We start from the raw sequence: 23446 nt of genomic DNA, 5'->3' as shown, positions 1-23446 counted from the left end.
ACTGTACATATATAAACTGACCACCTATGTAATTCTACCTATATTTACAAATAAAACACTTTACTTACTTACTTACTTACTCGTATTCGAAATGAAAAGTAGCGTGTTTAACTCGGGTGAAAAGCATAATTTCATCCCTTGGTTAACAATCTACTATAATAACAATTTTTCATGTCAGTTCTTATCATTGTGATAACTTAATTTTAAAGTTAAAAAATCTAAAATTTTACATCAGATACAGGTATCACAGGCACGATAAGAAATGTAAACAATTATATCACACATGAGATGTGGTATCTTATTTAGACGGATATTTGGTTCTAAATATAGCAATCACATGTAATTCAGATTTCACAAAATGTATAGCTAAGGCTAAAATTTGTGCTAGTTAATCCTTCTCTTCAAGACATTCAATTTATAATACACATAGCAACCAGAATTAGTAAAAATATGTTTTTCTCAAACTTGCAATGAAATGTTGACATAATACTTCAAATTAGGTCCGGAAATCCTACGTATCCGGTGCGATGGGTGAAGATGATATCGTCAGGTGACAAGCAAAACTCACTAATTACCACCACAAGTTCATAGCCATATTGAACCATAATACTACTAAAATAAGGTTGATTTGTTTAATTATTTTTTCGTAATTAGTGAGTTATACTTGTCACATGACGATATATAAAGGAATTTCATACATCCTTACACACTTAAGGCCTGTAAAGCAACCTTCTTTTGTTTTTAAAAGTCAAATTGTGACACAAGACACAACGTCTTAGCATTCAACCATCAAATAGTAGTAGATTCGTAATTTGTGTTTAGCTGTATAAACCTACGATTAAGACAAATTGACTACACTTATTGTTTTTCATTGCAAGTTTCAGAAAAGCACTATAGAAATCTCGGCGAGAAACGGGGTTGCCAGCCGCGTATCCCTATCCAGCCTCGCTACGGTCGGCCGTTTATATCTATTTGGCCTGCAACCCTTCGTTTCCCGGCCTTGGAATAAAATGAATTGTCTGCCACCATAGCAGCCGTGTTGTGTATTTTACACATTCAGATATTCGTAATTTTCCTTTCGAAAGAGAGACTACAGTCAGTCTTATCTCTAAAGAGCGATCTCTTACGTTACAAAGTGAAATCGCCAGTGAATTAGGTAAATTTGATGGCTCTTGGGCTCTGATACTATTGTATTACAAACCATTGTACCTATAAATGTTTATTTTCTGCAGTCTTTAGTTCAAATCATGATGTTTTAGGTGTTCGCGTACACGAAGCGTAAGCAGGTGATGTCGGACGACAACTGCCTCGACGCGGCGCACCCGCGCGGGCCCATCAAGCTGATCCGCTGCCACGGCATGCGCGGCAACCAGGAGTGGACCTACGACTCCAAGGTAATATTTAAGGGATATTTCTAATTGTTTTACTAACGGTCGATCGACGGTTGGTCAACGAATAGGCCCAGGTACAATTATTTCTTCAAGGGCCATAACTCGTGGTTAAGGGAAACGTAATGTGATGCTTCGTGAACGTCAACTACCGGTCCGTTGGTGGGAAGTATGGTAGCTCCCCAAACACATATAAAACACAAATATTTATTATAATTTCCTTCTGTCTGGTAACCCGAGAGAGTCGTAAAAATAAGGTTATGAATTTGATAACGTTGAGAAACAATGTGGTTTACATTGCGCATTACATAACATTACGATGGCGGTAAGGATCTCCTTACTCGCAATTGCTATTCACGTTTTTTTCTATTCACAGTGAATAAATCACAAGTAAGACCAAAGACGTACCTATGTGAAGTGTCAACATTTGAAATGATTACCACCTTGTTTTGTGGACAGGCGCGAACGATAAAGCACACCAACACGGGCATGTGTCTCGACAAGCCCGAGTCGGCGGACGTGTGGAAGCCGGTGCTGCGGCCGTGCAACCGCTCGCGCGGCCAGCAGTGGCTCATGCAGGTCGACTTCAAGTGGCAGGCGCGCCGCAACCAGCGCGAGCGGGACAGCTAGTCCGCGACCCCCGCACAGGTGAGACAGCTACACAACGACATTTTAAATTGGTCTATAAGGTTAGCTCAGTTCTATTGGCGCCTCCAAGTATACCTTGTGTCTTGGACTCTTGTGCTGTATCCATTCAGTGTTATTGTCCTTAAACATGAAGTAAATAAAAGTTCTGCGAATGACCACTCGATCGCCAAGCAACAGAGAGAAAGACGCACGGGGCGGTGCTTATGTCAGATCCCTACTGATATGACGACCGTGGCAAGACTTGTCAGAGAAATATTCCATTCCACAATAAAGCGGAATCGACGAATAGGTTTAATATATCTAGAATCTAGAAATCATGGCTTGATGGCAGTATATGTTTACAGCATGTTCATTCTTGAATTTATTCGACTCTTGCAAAATAAAGCCAGCTAGCAGGCTGAGTTTTAATTCATCTTAGAGCTATTATCGAATCAGACCAAGTGGTCGTAGAATCAACTTTGCAACACAAAACTGTATAAAAATAACCACAGAGTAGCGTGAAAGAATATCGAATAAATCAAATAAAGGAATTATGTAAAGAAAGAATATAAGTCGTATTTTTTACTTAAGAACTGGAACCCTGTGTAACTTTATACTTATTGTAATTGGTACATTAAAACTAGTATTTTATCAACGTTAGTTAATATATATTATTTTGTTTGTTCCAGAATCAACAACGATAGACCATAACAGTCTTCCCCTCTCGTTAGATATCAGATTTTATTCCTTATTTCTATATCTGAAGTTTTATATCTATTAGATGTATTGACATTAGTGAAGTCCTGTGAATTGTTGACAATACATAATGTATGCTGTAATAAGTTGTATTCCCTATAAATATTGCTCAAACTTATGTATTTGTTTGGTGTGTTGTAGAGTGAGTTATTTTTGTATTGTTTGAATTTTATATGTCCTTTGTAAATCAGGGATGGTTTAAATTTTATTTGCGAATGCTGTTTCAAGGGGAGTTCGGATATGTGAGAGAGTGATCAAAAACCAGGAAATCAGTTGACAACCAATACTTACTGCTAAATCTGTCGCTATTCTTGAGAACCTTATCTTCATTACTAAGTGCTGACTTACGAGCTTTATTTTACATAGTTATACCTGAATTATATAGGTATTTGTTACTTCGCGAGGTTTGGTTGTCAACCCAATAAATATACTTAACAAGCAACATTGTTCTAAAAATGCAAATAGGTGACTTAAAAACGTGATCAGGATCGTTGTAAACCACAGACAAAAGGTTAAAGTAACAAGTGTAAGCATACCCACGGTTCATTGCAAGTCGTACGTATTGTTTTCAAACGTTCCCCGATAGTTATTAAAATAATTGAAATTATCTTTGAATCTGAACGATACTCTCTTCCATGACCAATAAGTTTATCGCGAGCTCACAATCTAGTATTCTAATGGACTTTAATATATACTTTATATTTGTATTGTTTAGTCGGCAATGTTTTATATTAGTATAACGTTGTTAATACGCTGGTGTTCTTATCTGAGAGTAACGTACCTATAGAAATATGGTTAATATATGAGCTAGCATAGCAAGTATGATTATCACGGGTAAGACATTGTATATAACGTTAAAATCACAACAAGAGGTGCAGTATTGACTCCTTTTCGCTATTTACTTTATTCATCACTTCAATTTAAATGGCGTAGCTAAGCGAAGCCCGACCTAACTAAAGACAACACTTACAAACAATGAAAATTAAGACTAGCTTATGTTTTCGCTTTGTTTGGATTGGTTGGACACTTTTTGTTTAACTCTTTCTAAAAGCTGGTGTTAAATATGCTGGCCAAGTTTTCTACAAGCAGTGATGAATTCCATCCTATTAAGCCGCCATTTGTTGTGACTTGGGTATATCCCCACTAAGTTTATTATCAATCTCTGTGATTTAGTCACAATTTTTAGTGTGTGTATCAGTAGTGTCCATAAACATTGCTGTTTAACTTAAGAGTTCAGATTTATTACGAGTTCTTTTACGCGCAGGAAAAGTTATAATATTGAAATAGTCAGTTATTTTACATGGAACTAACAAGACAAGAAATCCCAACGAAAAAAACAATATTTTGTAAAACCGATGATAATATAGTAGTGGGAATATACCGTTAAAATTGCCGATATCAAAGAGAATTGATTGTAATAGAGAGGTAAAATCTAAGAAAAAACGGCGCTGTACTGCGCCATATGTTTTGTGGTCACTGTATTGTCAAACGTCTACTTTTTTACAATCGGAGTTACCACCAGAGTAAATCAAATTCGAAGCACGAAATTGTCTTAGATTTTACATATCTTACTTCATCAATTTATCTTTGCCGATATTCATAGTTAGTATTTTTGTGTAGGTAATAATTATTTTCACAGAGAGGTGCTAACGACTTTGCCACTAAGTATAAATTACCTGTATATTTTATTAACGCATTGGTTAGGACGGCTAGGCACGCAGTTTGTGCCATATCTTACGCCAGACAGCCCAGATTTGCCACGTATAATCTTTTTAGAAAAATATATAGCTTTAGCAAGTATATATACTTGTCTTTTGACCATCATAATTCCATTTAGTAAATACTATATATATTGTTATTTTATCTAAGAGTGATTACTTTTTTTTCCCATTTTTCGAGGAATGAGTTTTGTATCTGAGAAGGAATTGTTATTCAATATTATAGGATGCCTGACTGTTATGTAATAATGACTTTTTTTGTTTATTAGGATCACTGTTATTATACTATTACTGCCATGTTTTATAAACAATGGGGAATCTACGTCGAATTGTAAGGTTATTTTGTAATTTGTACACCGTCACTTTATACTCGAGTGTGTTGTGATACCACGTCTCACGAAGTGCTTGTGTTTCAATCATTCGTAGGTCTTTCGCGTGTGAGATTACTGTAGGTAAATGATGGAATTATATCGCCGTGTATTGCAGCTACAACAAACCGAATCCCGCATTTTATGTATTTAAACTTGTATAGTCATGATAGCAAGGGTCCTAATTGGCTTGCGGGAAAGGTGCGAAAAGCACGTGCGATGAGATTACGTTCTAAAATAATTGGAAGTTGCCTTGTTTTTATTAGGTCTCAAATAAATACACGTTATCGTATATAGTAGTGTGTATAAATATTTTAAAGCATATCGTATGTAGGGCTTGATGGATTGGCGCCGTTATATTTTCTTAAATAAAGTAGAAATTTTTAATGTAGTGTAGCGTAAACGTAGATCATATTCCTCATATTACCCTGTTTAATAATAATATTTTATCAAAATCGGGCCCTTAACAACGAAAGTAAATTAACTTTTTTATTGATTGTATTATACTAGGAATAGTAATATAAATATATTTGTTCCATTTCGCTTTTAAAGTTAGCTAAGTAACGGCCAATCGAGGGCCATTTTGTCCTCTCTTTGCCGAATTATATGTAATATTGTATTATGCATTTTATTCAATGTCCATTTAATATTTATTTTTAGTATGTAGCATCACAGAGTGAGTATGTATATTTTTGGGAAAAATTCTTCACGTTTTTGGAGTAGCTCAGCACCAATCGGTCATAGATTAAATTAACCCCACAGTGAAACTGGCGTGTATGATTTGCTTACTGTTGATAGATTTCAATATTTGTAGATATACATTCTAAATTTTAAAATTCCAATTTCAACTGGTTTCTAACATAGTAAAATATTTGGATTGAACATAAACATATCGGTTTTAGTTTATTTTTGAACTAGATATAATCTACTTATTGATTATCTATCTGCATTGACACATTATGCACTCGATGAGATAAAAATTGAGATTTATTACATTAAAATAATTAAAATTTAAACTGAACTTAGTTATTTATTATGTACGCAACATTACGGAGTCGATAATATTTTGTTATTTATGACCTGTGTTGTTTTTTAAGCATAAATATTATGTAGATATTATATAGACGAGATTGTATCTTTTTTTGTAAATAATTTGTTTTATGTGAAATTGTCCTATTGTGAAGCTATTCATTAGGCAGCTGCCCCACAGCCGGGCGACGAGAAATCGATTAGTTAGCAAATATTGTCTTACTCAAAATATGTACTACAATAGTCTACTCATAGACGATACATTTAATAGTAGATCGTCGACTTTGCCAACGTGATTTCTCAAGTTCTATTTCTTCCTTTTCTACTCATATCTCGTTGATCGAAGCCAGTGGATCAGCTGCCTAGGTGTAGACCAGAAGACATCATGAAATAAGAAAGCATTTATTTGTCGTCGGTATAGCGACTGGAATTTACACGATATAATGCATTTAAAAATTATATACTTTTATCGGACACGTTAGAATTGATTTATATTTAAATAGTCCTAAAACGCGGGAAAATTATGACTTATTTAATATGCAATAGCCGAACCGTCGTATCTAAAAACGGAATCTCATTGTTTAATAAAATTCATAAAATAGATATTTTAAGTGCCAAATTCGCCGTTTATTTTAAATGTAATAATTGTGTATAACCCGTGAACACCATTCCAACTGACGATAACTAAACTTATATTGTGAGTATTGAATATTAAATATTTGGACTGAATTTTATGTTTTGTTTCATTTACTTACAAGGCCAACTATAACTTGCACATTATAATGATATTGGAATTATGGAGGGTAAAGTTAAGGAGAACAATCTATGTGTATGAAAAGTGTCCATCTAAAAACCTTAAATAGGTGGCGCCACAATACATCGCGAACAAATTAGAAAATCACTGACAGCGCACTTCACTCCGTCAATAACCAAAGTCAATAACGTCTAAGTTCATGTCATGTCCTTGTGCTACCCTAGCGCCACCGGAGGGTTTTACGAACTACTCACAGAATTCTGTCATTTCAGTTTCCGACGAATTATAGGGCCCGTGCACGTTGGAGGGTCTGCCATCTTGTGGCTTGAATCGGAACCATAAACGTACATTTACACGTCACGTGTTTTCTTGTGCATAGTAGGCCCTATAGGGAGCGTGCATAAACTGTAGGAGGCAGCACAGGAACCATCAGATTTTTGGCGCGAGGCGTAAATGTGATGTTTATTGTTCCGATGTAGCCCACCAAGATGGCAGAACCTACTATGCACAAAAAAACACGTGACGTGTAAATGTACATGTTTATGGTTCCGATTCAAGCCACAAGATGGCAGACCCTCCAACATGCACGGGCCCTATGGCGGCATCATTTCGAGCGAAAGCGCCACAACCTTTGGGTTATACCCGGTAAGATGGCGCCACTTTTTGATATTTAACAAATATATATAACACATCGGTGAAGAAAAAGGATCAAAGTCAAATGGCGTTCTAAAAGTTTTAATCATGTGTCTAAAGTTGGCAGTACTTGATTGTAATCTTCTGTACAATAGGGAGCGTGCATGAACTATAGGAGGCAGCACAGGAGCCGTCAGATTTTTGGCGCGAGGCGTAAATGTGATGTTTTTTATTCCGATGTAGCCCACAAGATGACAGAACCTACTATGCACAAGAAAACACTTGACGTGTAAATGTGCCTGTTTATGGTTCCGATTCAGACCACAAGATGGCAGACCCTCCAACGCGCACCGTCCCTATACCTTTGGTCTTTGATCTATTATGTGGCCCCACTATTAGGATAAAAGTCAAATGGCGTTCTAAAAGTTTTAATCATGTGTCGAATGATGGCAGTAAATTTACTGTGGCTACAATGTTATCTTTGGCAATCCACCTCTATTTCAAATTATTTTTTGTAAAATTTAACAGAATGTTTATTACTCGAAGCAGATCAACTCAGATAAATAAAATAACAATTTTATATATCATTTATTTATTTAACGTTATTTTATTCTTAATACTAAATTCTATCTTACATTTATACAATCAGAACAATTCCAAACACACATAATATAACAACGAAATATAATGAAACCTGTGTCGGTGACCTGAATGGGAGTGTGTCTTGCCAGTTTCTTCACATATCTAATGGGGAGAACAGAAAGGCACTCTTATTGCACAATATAGCACTAAAACGTGCTAAACTTACACAAGTAACATACAATGATTATACAAATTGCTGTTTAAGATAATAAGTACATAAAATACAATGTATTTAGTTAGGTTGGACACCGCTAACATTTCATAGGAACTAAATAAATTCGCGGAGTTAGCGGGCTCTGTACCCTACACATTACAATAAAATCAAACATTTTGTCTGAATTTGTTAAGTAACAACACAATCTACATTATAATTAAAGCATTAAACACTGCAAACAACTACATGACTCGGTATTGGGCACGAAACGTGCGTTCAGTGTACGAGGGGAAGACATATTGAAGGTTTCTTGAGATCAATATACAAGAATGTATCTACGGATGCCTCCTAAGCGGGGACCAAAAGTACCGGAATATATAGCTAGTTAATAAGAGGTATCCTTCACATAAAGTAACCTCTAGAAAGAGACACAGAAGTATACGTCCGGCGGTCTGATGCGGCGCCGCGGCAGGTACGAGGGTCCCGGCGAAGGAAGCGGCGGCCGGCGCCCGCGTCGGCGGGCAGCAGCCAGCTGTCCGCGTCACTCGTGCGCGTCGGCGGGCAGCAGCCAGCTGTCCGCGTCACTCGTGCGCGTCGGCGGGCAGCAGCCAGCTGTCCGCGTCACTCGTGCGCGTCGGCGGGCAGCAGCCAGCTGTCCGCGTCACTCGTGCGCGTCGGCGGGCAGCAGCCAGCTGTCCGCGTCACTCGTGCGCGTCGGCGGGCAGCAGCCAGCTGTCCGCGTCACTCGTGCGCGTCGGCGGGCAGCAGCCAGCTGTCCGCGTCACTCGTGCGCGTCGGCGGGCAGCAGCCAGCTGTCCGCGTCACTCGTGCGCGTCGGCGGGCAGCAGCCAGCTGTCCGCGTCACTCGTGCGCGTCGGCGGGCAGCAGCCAGCTGTCCGCGTCACTCGTGCGCGTCGGCGGGCAGCAGCCAGCTGTCCGCGTCACTCGTGCGCGTCGGCGGGCAGCAGCCAGCTGTCCGCGTCACTCGTGCGCGTCGGCGGGCAGCAGCCAGCTGTCCGCGTCACTCGTGCGCGTCGGCGGGCAGCAGCCAGCTGTCCGCGTCACTCGTGCGCGTCGGCGGGCAGCAGCCAGCTGTCCGCGTCACTCGTGCGCGTCGGCGGGCAGCAGCCAGCTGTCCGCGTCACTCGTGCGCGTCGGCGGGCAGCAGCCAGCTGTCCGCGTCACTCGTGCGCGTCGGCGGGCAGCAGCCAGCTGTCCGCGTCACTCGTGCGCGTCGGCGGGCAGCAGCCAGCTGTCCGCGTCACTCGTGCGCGTCGGCGGGCAGCAGCCAGCTGTCCGCGTCACTCGTGCGCGTCGGCGGGCAGCAGCCAGCTGTCCGCGTCACTCGTGCGCGTCGGCGGGCAGCAGCCAGCTGTCCGCGTCACTCGTGCGCGTCGGCGGGCAGCAGCCAGCTGTCCGCGTCACTCGTGCGCGTCGGCGGGCAGCAGCCAGCTGTCCGCGTCACTCGTGCGCGTCGGCGGGCAGCAGCCAGCTGTCCGCGTCACTCGTGCGCGTCGGCGGGCAGCAGCCAGCTGTCCGCGTCACTCGTGCGCGTCGGCGGGCAGCAGCCAGCTGTCCGCGTCACTCGTGCGCGTCGGCGGGCAGCAGCCAGCTGTCCGCGTCACTCGTGCGCGTCGGCGGGCAGCAGCCAGCTGTCCGCGTCACTCGTGCGCGTCGGCGGGCAGCAGCCAGCTGTCCGCGTCACTCGTGCGCGTCGGCGGGCAGCAGCCAGCTGTCCGCGTCCACTCGCGCCAACTGCTTGTTGAGGCTGCAGAATAACTTGATCAAGGATTCCTGAAAATAAACAGGGAAAGTTTTAGCTATTTAGGACTAGGACTCTCTACGTTAGTTGTATCAGTCAATTTTGACAGGCGTGTCAGTAAATTGTGATCTATATGATTTTTTTTATCGCTATATACACCGTCTGCTATCATTAAGGTACTTGTCGTTTTGGCCAATAATGTGTACGTTTTTTTACAACGTACGTTTGGATAGGTAGGTTGTATTTGTAACTGCTTACCACTTGTCTGTCATGAGTTACAGAATAAGAAAAAAACAACGAATTACAAATAACTTTATTTTTTTCACCTAAGGATTGAGTTATCTGCAACTACAGTCAGGCCAAGATAAGTTGAAAGCGTTCTGACGAGCCAAAAAGTGCAACTGTTATCTTAAACGTCAAACTTCTATGAAATTATGACCTTTACTTAACACTTGCACAGACGGGGCTATCAAAATCGCTGCCAACTTAGCTTGGTATAGGCAATCTGAACTTACGATAGGAATACGAAAAAATTAGATACTCTATAATACAGTAACTTTATACATTAGCGTTTGCGTCACACCGATAGTTCGCATTTTTACAGGCTTGTTTTTGATGTTGGCTCAATGACTAGTTTGTGACCTCGAGCGCCGAACGCAACTTTGTCAAAAATAAAGAAAACCGCGAAAATTTCGTGTTTTTTTTTAGATTTGGGCGATTATAACCCTAAAGGACTAGTTTTTAATAGTACCTCTTCAGGGCGTTTTTAAATTAGACTAAATTTGCTACAGTACGAGATAAGAATTGTCTCTGTAGACCTAATAGTTTCCCAGATAAAGCCTTTCAAAGTTTATAATTTTTTCGAACTTGAATTAGTATGGTAAGCAAGTGCAGTGAGTATGCACTTTTGTTTCAGGCGATGCCGCTTGGCACGATTGTTCCTTACGTCAAACAAAGCTGATTTGGCCCGGTAGCTACGAGATAGTACCGTGTCTCTCCCCATAAAGAGAGGGGAAAGGGTGGGCTCACCAGGTTCAATCTATCTATGCTATATTTTTTCCTGCACTTAGCAACTAGGGCAAGTTATATTATTATTATTGGAGTTTGTGGGCCTTTGAGTGCCACGTCGACCAAGCAGTGATCTATTGTGACAGCCCTTTAGAGTTCATTACTAATGCCCGTTGAATCTAGGAAATTGCCGATTCTTTGGGCCGTAACGTTTTATCTGTACCTCATAGGGTTCCCTAAGTGGGTACTTCTTTTTGACATTAGTGGTCCACAGGAACAGAGAATGTGCATTGCAGTCTTCTCTGACTCCTTGCAGAACCTGCATGTTGCATCTTGTTTCTTCCCAATTTGAAACATGTGTTTGTTCAACTTACAGTGTCCAGTCAATATTCTGGTCACCGCGCAGGTTTTGTGCCTATCGAGCCCTAGAAGCTCCTTAGCAAATTTGCTGTTGAACCCTTTATTAGAGCTTTCGAGTGTTCTTGTCCTTTGACGAACTTCCACCAATCGATTGCTCTTATTTTTCTTAGTTGCTGAGCAGAGAATATGCATGAACGGTTCTGGGCCGACCAGGGGTGTCTGCGCCCTCTTTCTAGCAAGTTCGTCCGCTTCTTCGTTTCCGTTAATGTCGGAGTGCCCTGGTACCCATCTAAGTATGACTTTGTTGGAGTTAGCCAGTGCATTTAGGTTTGGTTTTACAGTTCTGGACTAGTTTTGAGTTTGACTCGAGGGATTCTAGTGTCAGCAGAGCAGCCTGGCTGTCTGAGTTTATGTAGATATGTTGGTGTCTTAGGTTTCTATCCAGGTTAATCTCCGCAAATTAATGGCATAGACTTCTGCCTGGAAGATTGAGGCCTGTGTGCGCATGATGACGCTAGCTCTGAACTTAGGTCTCTCGCCATAGATCCCACATCCTACATCAATGCCTTTCTTGGAACCATCAGTGTACCAAATATGGCTTCCCTCTTCGACGTACATTTGGTCGTTGGTCCATTTGTCTCTAGGAGGAATTTCTACTGAGTACATTTAAGTAAAATGACATTCAGTGTGCGTGTCATCGTGTCGTGGGCATACTAAGGGTTCTATTTGCAAAAACCCAGGCCTTTAGTTTGGTTAATGCTTGAGAGCGCCATTTTGGCCTGTTTAGCGTGGATATTCTATAGACGCACTGTTTGGCCTCCTTTTGCATTTGCAAGTGGAGTGGTATAATGTCCAGCAGTGCGTCTAGGACCGCCCCCGGTGTCGAGGAGAAGGCACCTGTTGCTGTTAAACAAGCCGTGCGTTGCAGGCTGTTTAGAGTTTCTATTGCCGTCTTTTGGCTGGTTTTGTTACACCAGACTGCGGAGGCGTAGGTAATAATGGGCCTCACTACCGCTGTGTACAAGTACATAGCAATTTTGGGTCTTATGCCCCATCTTGCTCCTGCCATTCGACAGCATGACCACATGGCCATTTTCGCATTTTGTATAATATTTCTCAGGTGAGGGTTCCAAGTTAATTTTTGGTCAAAAGTGACCCCTAGGTACTTGACCTCGTCTGAGAACGGTATTATTTGTCCATTAAGTTTTGGTTCTGTGAGTTTTTCGAGCTTTCGTTTCCTTGTGAATGGTACTATCACAGTCTTGCTCAGATTAATGGTCAAGTCATTTTCTCTACACCACTTGAATATTGTGTTTAGAACTCCTTGCATTAGGTTGGATATCGTGTGGAGGCAGGGGCCTTTGATAAGACGAATACAAGTTCGTCGGCATATCCTTGTGTGTCATAGTCTTGGCCTGACATAGTTGCAAGAAGTTGGTCCACTGCTAGGGTCCATAATAGAGGGGAAAGAACGCCTCCTTGTGGGCACCCTTTTGTGGTATAAAATTCATGCTCTATAGTATTCATGGTCAGAGTGGCTATTCTGTTCGAGAGCATGTTATGTACCCATCTGGTGGTGGTTTCGTCAACTCCCTTTGATTTCACACCATTGAGTATGGTCTCTGTGGGCGTATTGTCGAAAGCACCCTCTACATCAAGGAACGCACATAGAGCGGTTTGCTTGTCCTCTAGGGTTTTCTGCACCTTGTCAACCAGGTCGAGTAGGGCAGTCTCCGTAGATTTTCCCTTTTGGTAAGCATGTTGGTTTACGCTTAGTGGTCTTTCCACCAGGTATTTGGCTCTAATGTGCTGATCGATTATTCTTTCCATCGTTTTTAGTAAGAACGATGTTAGACTAGTCGACTAGTCCTTTTTCCCTGCTTTTGGTATAAATCGTACCTTGACCAGAGTCCATTTATCTGGTATAAGTCCCCACGCGAAACTTGCTCGGAATATTCTGGCCAGATGCGGGAGAAGGAAGTCCTGTCCTAGGGCAAGTTACTCATATAATTGAGAGACGAAAACATTATATTCATACTTTTAAAACGCTATGTTAAATGTTTTTCTTTTTTTACATTTTTAATCTTTGAATTTGCCAATAATTCAATTTCGATGGAAACCGTCACTGCCATCCGCTACATATTTGTACAAAAAATATATATAACGCTCTGCTTTGATGAGATACTTTATAGAATAAGGAATAAATGGGCTAATTTTTTAAATTTTGGTCAAATCGCCACACTGTGATTGTAATGGCAATTATCAATAAAATATTTTTTTTTGTATGAAAAGGTATAACGAATATTTCAAAAATGAATTCCTCGTCCCTAAATTATACGAAAATGATATATAACTTGTCTGAGTTGCTAAGAGCAGGAAGAAATATAGCATAGATTGGACCTGGTGAGCCGACTTTACTAATTTTTTCTGCTAGACGGGTCATATTGCTAGTGTGGTGCTGGAGGATCAACGAACTGTTAATTCGGAATGGTATGTCACCATTTGTGCCCCTTTAGTATTATCAGCTTGGTGCGACAAGCGGCCGCAGTCAGCAACCCGGCACGTGCTCTGGCACCACGACAACGCCGCTCCACACACTTCAGCCAGAGCACTCGACTATTTTGCTTCAAAAAATGTCTCTATCCTGCCTCATCCACCATATTCCCCTGACCTAGCACCCTGTAAATTTTACTTGTTTCCCAGATTTAAAGAAAAGTTCAGAGGTAAGCGGTATGACAGCAAAGATGCTTATTATGTGCTATGAAATTTCTGATGTGTCTAAATAAGGGTTTAAACGGATGGAAAAATGTATAGGTGTACATGGGAATACTTTAAAATTAAATACCTGTATTAAATAATAAACATTATATTTTTTTGAGTACCTAAATTATTTTGGCATGACCCTCGTAAAGGCATGCACAAATGAACAATCTTAGTATTCAACAAGTGATGTTCGTAAAATAGACGCTTACCTTCTCATTTTGTAACTGTATGACTTCCCTCTTCTGCTGAAGCTCGTTGTGGTCCATCTGCTCCTCGAGCTCAGTCTTGTGCTGGCTTAGATACGCCAACTCCGTTTGTATCTGAAATATGAACGTGATTCATATGAATTTTGAATAAAATTATTGTACATTAATTTTGTATTGTATGCACACCACTTTATTGCCATGTGCGACGCGCTCAAAAAATAAAGCGCAAAGTACCATGGGGATCCGTATCGATATCTCGCTTTTTGATGTTTGTTTATGCAATTTCATCGGCTTATCACATAATTTAATGGTACACAGAAAAGAGAAAAATGCTAAATTTTTAAAGAAATATTGCGAATTTAGGACGTTGCCAATAACAGTCACTGGTGGAGTCAGGGGTGAATTGGCTCAGGTTTAACTGATTAATGGAGTTAGGTACATTAAACCTTAACCTCTGACTTGTTTTTACGGTAACCGGTTATGAACTTTAAAGAAATGTCATAACGACTTTGACGTACCTCATTCGTACGTTAAGTGATAAAACCTTTCCCTTGTTGCATTTTCTGTCAAATGTCCTTTGTGATACCCCTAAATTAATTACTCGTAACAAAGACGCACTTGGACTCTTGTGTTGAGATCTGGCGACATCTGCCGAAGTTGGAAGTCAAAGATCATGTAGAAGGGAGTCGAGCGCCGGGTCAGACTCGAAACTGTTACATTTGTAGCGACGATGACCATGTAGCATTTGTCCAACAGTATTACCTTGAGGTACTCCTGCGCGAGCTGCTTGTGCTCGTCGAAGATGCGCTTGGACTCCTCGTTGTTGAGGTCGGGGGATATGGGCCGCAGGTGCGGGTCCAGCATCATGTGCATGGAGTCGAGCGCCGGGTCCGGCTCGGGCGGCGCCGCGCCGCCGGGGCCCGAGGGCGAGCCGCTACTGTTGCCTGCAACAATTTCAAGAACCACTTATGAACACGGACAGAAGACGATATTTATTAAGTTCGAATACAAGCTAAATACTTTGGCCTATGCCGCAGGGGTCGGCAAATATTTAAAGAGAAGAGCCAACCGTTGTGGCAGCGTACTTTAACTTTTCTGGATTTCTCCTAGTTTCAGAGTTAATACCAATTAAAAAAAAACATCTTATTGTAACTCAGTGGAAAACGCCTTTTTGATGGCGATGATGCCATTATGGGGCGTAGTCTAAATATCCTTAATGTTAGATGTCAAAAAGTGAAAAGTAAGGTACAAACAAAATCGTAAAAATTAATTTTCAGTGCCAGTTTTACCGTAACGTTAACTTTTAATTTTTAAAATTTACTTAAACTCCTTTCTCTTTTCCTTATTTTGGCCTCAGAAGTGCGTGGTAAAAATCTTTCGGGTTCCTCGTGTTACACCGTGTATATGCAAAAATACTACTAACATATGGATCAATAGTAATAACATGGAGCTTACAAGATAACCGTTATCAGATACTGATCTGATCAGAGTATCACTGGGTACTCAGGTCTTTGTTTTCTAAATAAACCACACTCTTATAGGTGTAGTCTGCGTTAATATGTAACTTTTAACAATCTGTTTTCGTCTAATCTCTTTAACTTAACCCGACTTCTCGGTTTGTTAACTAGTTGCACCATATGCGCGTTATTATAGTAGACAATGTTTTAAGCTAAAATTTACAAGAATTTCAAACCTCACGCTTCACTATAACGTCAATAATCATTCTCCAAAACCAATATAGGACATATATAGCAATTTTATGAGTTTGTGACATGCTTTCATATATATATATATATATATATATATAAACAGTGCGCAAATGTATTAATATTCGCCGTCAGCCTCACGTGCTGCGGTGATTCAGAGAGACGTAATTATAACAATTGGCTGCTATAAGCAGGCAATACGAGAACAATCCGTGTGTTTAGAGGAATCAGTCGCACTTCCACAGGGTTAAATACGTCAAGAGTTAAATTTACTTCGAGTTGCTGATGTCAGACGCTTCACCTAGATTTCTGCTTTCGGCGTATGATTCTTTTCTCCACAAATAGATGGCAGCAGCGAACTAAACAAGGCGACCACAGATTTACTTTTTTTTCAGATTTTTGGTTAATTAATTTATATAACAACAAACACAATTACAATGTACGACTATTGCAAGAGTAAATCACTGCGAAAACTTTAGCGTCGATTTCGAAAATTCTTCTGATTATTTATGCCTTTTTCCAAAATTCATATTGTTGATGGTTTACGAAGAGGCCGTAAGTGTTAACCGAGGATAGACTTAGAAAGACGCGACGCGCGCAGACCAGTTTCCGCGTAGCGTGGGGGCGGGCGGCGGCGGCGGCGATCGACACTCACTGTAAAATATCCAACTACAGCTGACCGTGTCCCTGATGGTGGTGACGATGCCGGCGGAGGCGTCACACGCGTCGAGGCGCTCGTGGCGCTCGCGGCGGCGCAGGCGCGCGGGGGGCGCGGGCAGCGGGGTCATAACGCGTGTTCTCGCGGAGACAGTGCGCCGAGCACTGCACGCCCGCGTCCGAAATACTGCGGGAGAGCCGGGAGCGGGCGGTGCAACAAACAAACCGCCGCTATTCGCGGTGCGGTGAGTCAGCGACGTCAGGCGAGCTATATGCGGACGCCGTGTGCTGCCCGCCCTTCGTGAGGTTTTCTGCCGTTTTCGCTAGCAGGGCGCGCTCTGCAGCCGGTCGTCGACCCGCGCCCACGCCGCAGCTTGCACCCGGCACCGCCGCCCGAGCCCTGTGCTCCGCTTGCCTACGCGGGATTACCCGGAACCGTAAAGTGGATCGTAAACATAGGCTCGGATTGACATGTTTTACGAGAGAAATGCCAATGCATGCAATTATGCAATGCATCGCCACTCCTCAAACAATTTGCCCTTGAAGGTGTGAAATTCTACAAACACCGCGAAAACAAATGTACAAGAAGAGAGTTTAGACGGCATCAACGCGTCAAACAATGCTCCACGAAGCCAACATTCTTTGAAACAATTTATTACGGTTATGATATGACGCAAATAATTATAAATGTCGAGGCCGATGAAGGGTTGTGTGTAGCAATGTCAACATGTTTACAATGACGAAGGTGCGCGCGTAGGGTCTAATCAGGGCTCGACGATTGCGGCATCGGCCCTTATTATTCATAGAACGATTGCACGCTCAGCTCATCGAAAGGTGCAGTGCGCAAAAGATTGGGTAGGAAAGCGCGATCGAAACATATATTACCGAATCATGACGAACGTATGCCTAATTTAATTTACCAAAAGAATGTGGCCAGACTAGGCTCTTAGAATAACAACTACTAGAACCTAACACGACGAATAGGTACACAAGTATGGGTAAAGTGGTAGGGTTAGAGGTGCTTCCGCGCACTTGACCTGACCCGATGATTCTTTTGATAATTTAAAATTAAGTGTGACGAACGGTCTGGCCTAGTGGGTAAACCTTCATAAACGAAAGATAGAAAACGAACTCAGTATCGATAGAGTTAATTATATGATGGTCATATAATAATTCAGGGTGCGTAGCCAACGTGCTACGTGGCACGTTGGCTAACCACCCAGGATTCAATTTTGACGGCCTCCTAGCCTAGTCAGTAATAACCCTGCCTATGAAGCCGATGGTCCCGGGTTCGAATCCCGGTAAGGGCATTTATTCTTGTGATGAACACAGATATTCGTTCTCGGGTCATGGGTGTTTTCTATGTATATAAGTATGTATTTATCTATATAAGTATGTATATCGACGCTTAGTACCAAAGTACACGCTTTGCTTAGTTTGGGTCTAAGTCGATCTGTGTAATATTGTCCCCAAATATAGATTTATTTAATTAAGTGTAAGTACAGATCACCATACGGCTGGCTAAGCGGTCAAAAATAATCCAGCCCTCTGACACCAGAAAATGCTTCTGTATGCTTATTTTTAGATTTGTATATATGGAATTAAAAATATAACAAAGGGACAATAATAAACGTAGACGTCTTGAATGTACCATCTGCTAATGGCCAATACATTTTTCGGATGGCCAATCGTTGCCTAGAACTCGTTGATAAGACGCCAATTTGTCACAACTAAAATGTGCAGTGACAGGAGCCAAAGTGTATTTGATTTTAGACAAAGTTGTTGTCAAGACCTACTGAAACTGTCTACTAAATTAAATTGCAATTTAAATTTATGAGAACTCCTACAGCGAAACACTTTAACGTTCAAATATTCAAAGAATTTCAGGGCTCCTGAAAAATATGCACAAATGTGAGTCACTTAAAGCGTAGTACCTACAACGTGTCATCAAACGTCTAGCACGTGCCCTTAGAAAATAATGCATGATGGCGCCGCGTGCCAACTCGCGCTTTAATAGCTCATTACAAGCGTATAACTAACGCAGTCTTAAACACTGCTCTAAATAATTCAACTCATAAATCACGGCGAACAGCGGAAGTGGAAGAAGAGTTATTTGTTTTAAATTTCCGCAACCAGACAAGTTTTTAAAGTCGACGCGCTATGACAGTCGATAACGCAAAAGCGTAATTCCAAGAATGTGCACATAGCTCAAAAAATAGTTTATGTAGCCGGTACATATAGATATGTGTTTATAATTAGCAATTAGCTCAAATGTGGCGTTTCGGAAGGTAATTAACAAGTCGTAGGCGAAGACAGGCCGTGCGAGCGGTAGGGCCGGTGACGGATGACCACCTCTCACCACCCGCTGGATATGACTAATACGCGCTGAATTTTATGACTCCTAACTTCGATGAACCATAAAATTTAAACCGGGAACAGGAAATTTTACGCGTATTTTATTTTGGTGCGGGCCAAACTTGGAACGGCGATGAAAGATGCTTGATTTAGAATCAAACTAAGAACGAGATGTGTTGAGATAGATTGTAATTAATGTTAGTGACATCATTGAAATATAACGAGCGTCAGCAGCACGATGCGCGTCGCGTTTGAAGGATCAGCTCAGGTGTCAGGCCCTAAGGGATCACGAGCAAACATGACAATGGATGAGAATCTGTCTTGGCAAATGCGCGTTCTCATCGGAGCCATCGTGCCCGAGCATCATATCTTTAGTGGGTGAAAATACTTCGCAACGGACATTAATGGACTTAGATGATAAGTGACGGCTGTTGTTGCAGACAGGGCCAAACAAAACACGCGTAGGTATCTAATCTGCGCGATTGTTCAGTAAATATATATATGTAGTATAGTATGGTGGGATTGCATAAAGATTAACTAATTTATGGGTTATTGAGAAGTCTTGATTTAGTGCGCGGACGAAAAACTCCTCTGATCCGTCTCACCAATTGGCATGTGCTGCGTATCTGCTCAGTCGATAATCCAATAAATCTGGGCATTAAGGAAAGTTTTCTTTGATCGGTGGCGTTAATATGTTTTCGATTTGGCGTCGGGACGGCCGGCAGACCGGCCCAATTGGCGCTGACATCTCGTGGAAACTGTCCACGGAACGACAACATATTCTACTCGGATAAGCGACCTGATTTATAGTTACAGACGGCGATCAGGAAAGTGTCTGCTAAGTCGGTTAACGCTTCCCGACGTTGATGAGTTGCATGAATATAGGTGATGCATTCACGGAGTCTAAATGCTAAGGTGGGATCATAAACTGTTGCTACGCCATCTCATCCTATCATGTCTAGCCAAAAAGAAAATTTTCTGGTGGGCACAAAGAGCAAATAAAAAAAGAACAAAGCTAGGTTTGATTTATTCTTGAATAAGGTTGTTGGCACGTTTGATCAATGTTTTTGTTTGAAGGAGTTTTCAAACAAATAAATTAATTTAGTTCTATACTTTACACACACTGTAAATATATAACTTTTTCGTCTTAGTCATACTGCACAAAAACAACGGACCAAAGCGGTAGGTAAAATTATAAATATACTCGAATCGAAATGCCTGCACTTACTTCAGAGTTTATTGCCAAAACATCTTCACAATATCCAAACTTTTATTGTCGGGATCACGTTTGGCGAGTGACAGCCTGTTACGTCGCACATCCAGCCTTCGAAAGTCTGATTCACCGGAGACACTTTTATTCGCCACGGAAATATCTCCGACGCAAAATTAGGCGTCCTTGCGTCCAGTTTTAAAAGTAAATAAGGACAATAATACATGAGTAAATCTGTACAAGGCGGCTAACCTCAATGAGTCGTCAAGTCGTGTAAGTTCCATCATACATCACTTTTATGTACAGTCAGCAAAACCATTAGCACACCTGCATCCACATTTGTATGCAGATAGCTAAGTAATAACATTGCTGACTGTACATTCGAAAACGCACTGTTAATTAAATGGCTACTTAATTTAATTGCCTATAGCGACAGTTCCAGGCAGTAAACGAAAGGCAGGTAGGGCAGGCACTGCAGTGTGACTATCGAATCGACGCCGAATCGCATCTCAATCACTGCACAAAAGGCGGAATAGTATCTATGTATATTGAAAAGAATATTATTTGGGTGTATCAACGCTCAGTAAAGAGGGCAGTTTACAATATCGTGCCAAATTTACGGCGAAACTAGAACTGGGCCAGTCACCATTAATGTGCTATTTTACGTGATTGTTTCCAGATCACATCAAATAATTGTTTTTGCGCGGATACAAAGCAGAAGACGAGAAACGATGGCTGGAGACAGGCGGCAGACTCGAAGATGAAGACCATTTGAATTAGCATTTTATTACAGTTCAGGCCTTGTGTTCCCATTGCCGAGCGCTGGTGAGGGGACAATTGGAGCGGGCTAACTAATCTATTTATTTAAAACTGTATACTCTAAGTTGTGTGCTTAATATGTATGACATGTTCTTTTGCATATTGATGAGCAATAAAGAATATTTGTGTTGTAATGTATTCCAAATTGCTATTGTATGTATTCCAAATACTAAATTGTCATTTTATGTTCGTATTATTTCCTAAATATCTTGCACATATACGCACGACTAGAACACACACGTAATATATGCCATTGGTGTTGACATTAAGGTCACGTACCTTGATAATTAATAGTTTTTTGTACAGGACACAAAAATTATCTTCTTACTTTTTAGTACCGATACCGAACGATATCGCCTTACTGCCCACATTATTTTCATTATAAGTAGATATTAATATGGCCCGATAGCAGTAACAGATATCACTCTTAGGTACTTATAGGTACTGGTTCATCTTAGGCGATGGCTTGTCCTCAATGCTCGCATAACTTTTGGGAACAACGTCCCAGTTCCAAAAACTCGAGGTTCTCGGTACGTTACTGCTACCGTTTGCGTAACAGTTTCTTACACGAATCGAAGATTGTTTAGCTTCGTATACTACAGTGAGTGGGCGCGAGTCGGAAGTGGATTAGATGCGAATTATAGCCCGTGGCGTCGTTAGTAGGGCACTTTATTGCCGACGATGACATAATAAACGATTCTTCAGCCATAATACATCATTGAATACTCTGGCTTTTGGCCCGTCGTACATCAGTTGGGATGTTCGTAAAAAAAAAAATATGTCAATATTAAAAATAGTTGAAAAGTGTAAAGTCCAAGAACAATTCGTGCCGCAAAAAACGGTGAAAGTAGAGATTTTACTACATATATATTAAAGATGCCTGTAGTTGTTATTAATGATGTGGGCTTGGACGAAGTATGCATGATGCAGATACTCTCAGTGCACTTTGAACGAAAGCTACGTTGTAGTTTTAGTTCATAAGTATTTAAATTAATAATTCCAAGGATCAAATTTTATTAAGATAGTTCAAGTGAACTGCGATTCGTGGAACAATTTTTTGTTAATACTAAGAACAGATCTTACCGCCTACATCTCCACATCTAGTATACTCAATAGGTATACTCATAATTTTTTTTATTACGATTTGCAAATTTGCTTGTTTCTGTCGAATTCCAATACAAACCCCTAGCATAAATTTGTGATTCTAAATAGTGCTCAAAAAGTTAAACATTTTTGTAACGCGTCGTGCTTTCTTTAAGGTGTTACCATAAAAATAATTTTCTTAACACCTAAGTACCTGCTTGGATTGATAAACAGTGTATTTTTACTAGGTTAATATGGGATCTTCCCGAAACAATAGAATAAAGGGCTTTATAGCTTATTGTTAAAAAATGATTTTCTTAATTTTTCTTTTAAACTGTAAGGTTTCACACCGCCCTTATTTTTTTGTAATTCAGCAAAAAAAAATGAAATCAGTGATACCATTTTAGGAAATTCAAAATTTAGTCATGTACAGCATTAAACAAAATTCAGGCAAGTCCCTAAATCAATTTTTTTAACCGAATGCCGATAGAACAAATTATGTGGTAAGATCATTGCATTGGTTGTTGGCTGGTGCAGCAAAAGTTGGTCCATTTCAACAACAATAACAACAAGGTCCAGCCAGCCTGATTGTATAAGAAATTTATTTATCAAATTTGGCTAACATCCTCTGCGATATTTTTTCCTGTGCACATAATGTGTGTCCGTATAAGGCGGTTGATACTACGGTATGATATCAATACATTTAATACGCATTCCCAAAAGCCGATGCCGATAAATGCCCTCTCGCAGATAGGAAGTAATACAAAGTTATTGGCAAAGGTAGCGTTGTGAAATAGCGCGGTGAGTCACGCGCGTATTTAGAGCCGCGCGGAGCCAGCCCCTCATGTCGGACTAAACATATTCTAATAGGGTAATTCTGGGGGAGATGGTGAATAGAACAAGTCATTGGACCTCTGGGAGCCTAGCCAAGATGACGAAAGAAAAGAAAAAAAAAAGGAAAAAAATGTACGGGATGACAGATGGTACGAAGAGTCACGTGGCTATTACCATACATTATTTAAGCATCGATTGGCGTATTATATCAACGATTGTCATCTTGGTTAGGCCCCTTAATTAGAGTGTCACTAGTAACTGGTTAGTTCGCTGTAAGTCATGCGTGCGAAAAATAATAATAAAACATGTGAAATGTTTGTTTATTGTTTTGTTACGTGGCAATATTATTTAAAGACTCTGCACTGTATGTATTGTGTAATGGAAGGTTAGGTATATGGTAAACCTCGCCGAAGACTAGGTATATGATAGTAGTGAATACTATGATATGGCTGGATTTAATTTTTGGCCATCATGCCATCTATTGCCATCATTCCCGATTACGACTTAGATTTCATAACCCTTATTTTAGTAGAGTTTATATTATTATTTAGAATGGAAGAGAAAAGCGAGAAAACGCATGAGATAAGCAGACTTGACTGAACGAATGGTTCAAA

General features: G+C 40.9%; 2 protein-coding genes across 3 annotated transcripts in view; one reads left to right on the top strand and one right to left on the bottom strand.

Moving 5' to 3' along the window:
• Window positions 1-6615, top strand: part of LOC133526169 (polypeptide N-acetylgalactosaminyltransferase 5) — a 50757-nt gene extending 44142 nt beyond the window's left edge. For both annotated transcript variants that reach the window (XM_061862657.1, XM_061862656.1), the window contains exons 11-13: window positions 1260-1394; window positions 1848-2036; window positions 2705-6615. In XM_061862657.1, the coding sequence (XP_061718641.1) occupies window positions 1260-1394; window positions 1848-2018 (306 nt within the window). In that variant the 3' untranslated portion in view covers window positions 2019-2036; window positions 2705-6615. The remainder of the gene's footprint in view (window positions 1-1259; window positions 1395-1847; window positions 2037-2704) is intronic.
• Window positions 6616-9712: 3097 nt separating this feature from the next.
• LOC133526536 (mitogen-activated protein kinase kinase kinase 7) overlaps window positions 9713-23446 on the bottom strand; it is a 41374-nt gene continuing 27640 nt past the window's right edge. The window contains exons 8-10 of the mRNA XM_061863213.1: window positions 14931-15112; window positions 14172-14282; window positions 9713-9863 (exon numbers count right to left, since the gene is read on the bottom strand). Of these exons, the coding sequence (XP_061719197.1) occupies window positions 9771-9863; window positions 14172-14282; window positions 14931-15112 (386 nt within the window). The 3' untranslated portion in view covers window positions 9713-9770. The remainder of the gene's footprint in view (window positions 9864-14171; window positions 14283-14930; window positions 15113-23446) is intronic.

The sequence above is a fragment of the Cydia pomonella genome, chromosome 16, assembly GCF_033807575.1.
Source record: "Cydia pomonella isolate Wapato2018A chromosome 16, ilCydPomo1, whole genome shotgun sequence".
In the NCBI taxonomy this organism is placed as follows: domain Eukaryota; kingdom Metazoa; phylum Arthropoda; class Insecta; order Lepidoptera; family Tortricidae; genus Cydia; species Cydia pomonella.
The sequence above is the reverse complement of the archived record's forward strand: the minus strand, read 5'-3'. Positions and strand labels throughout refer to the sequence as shown.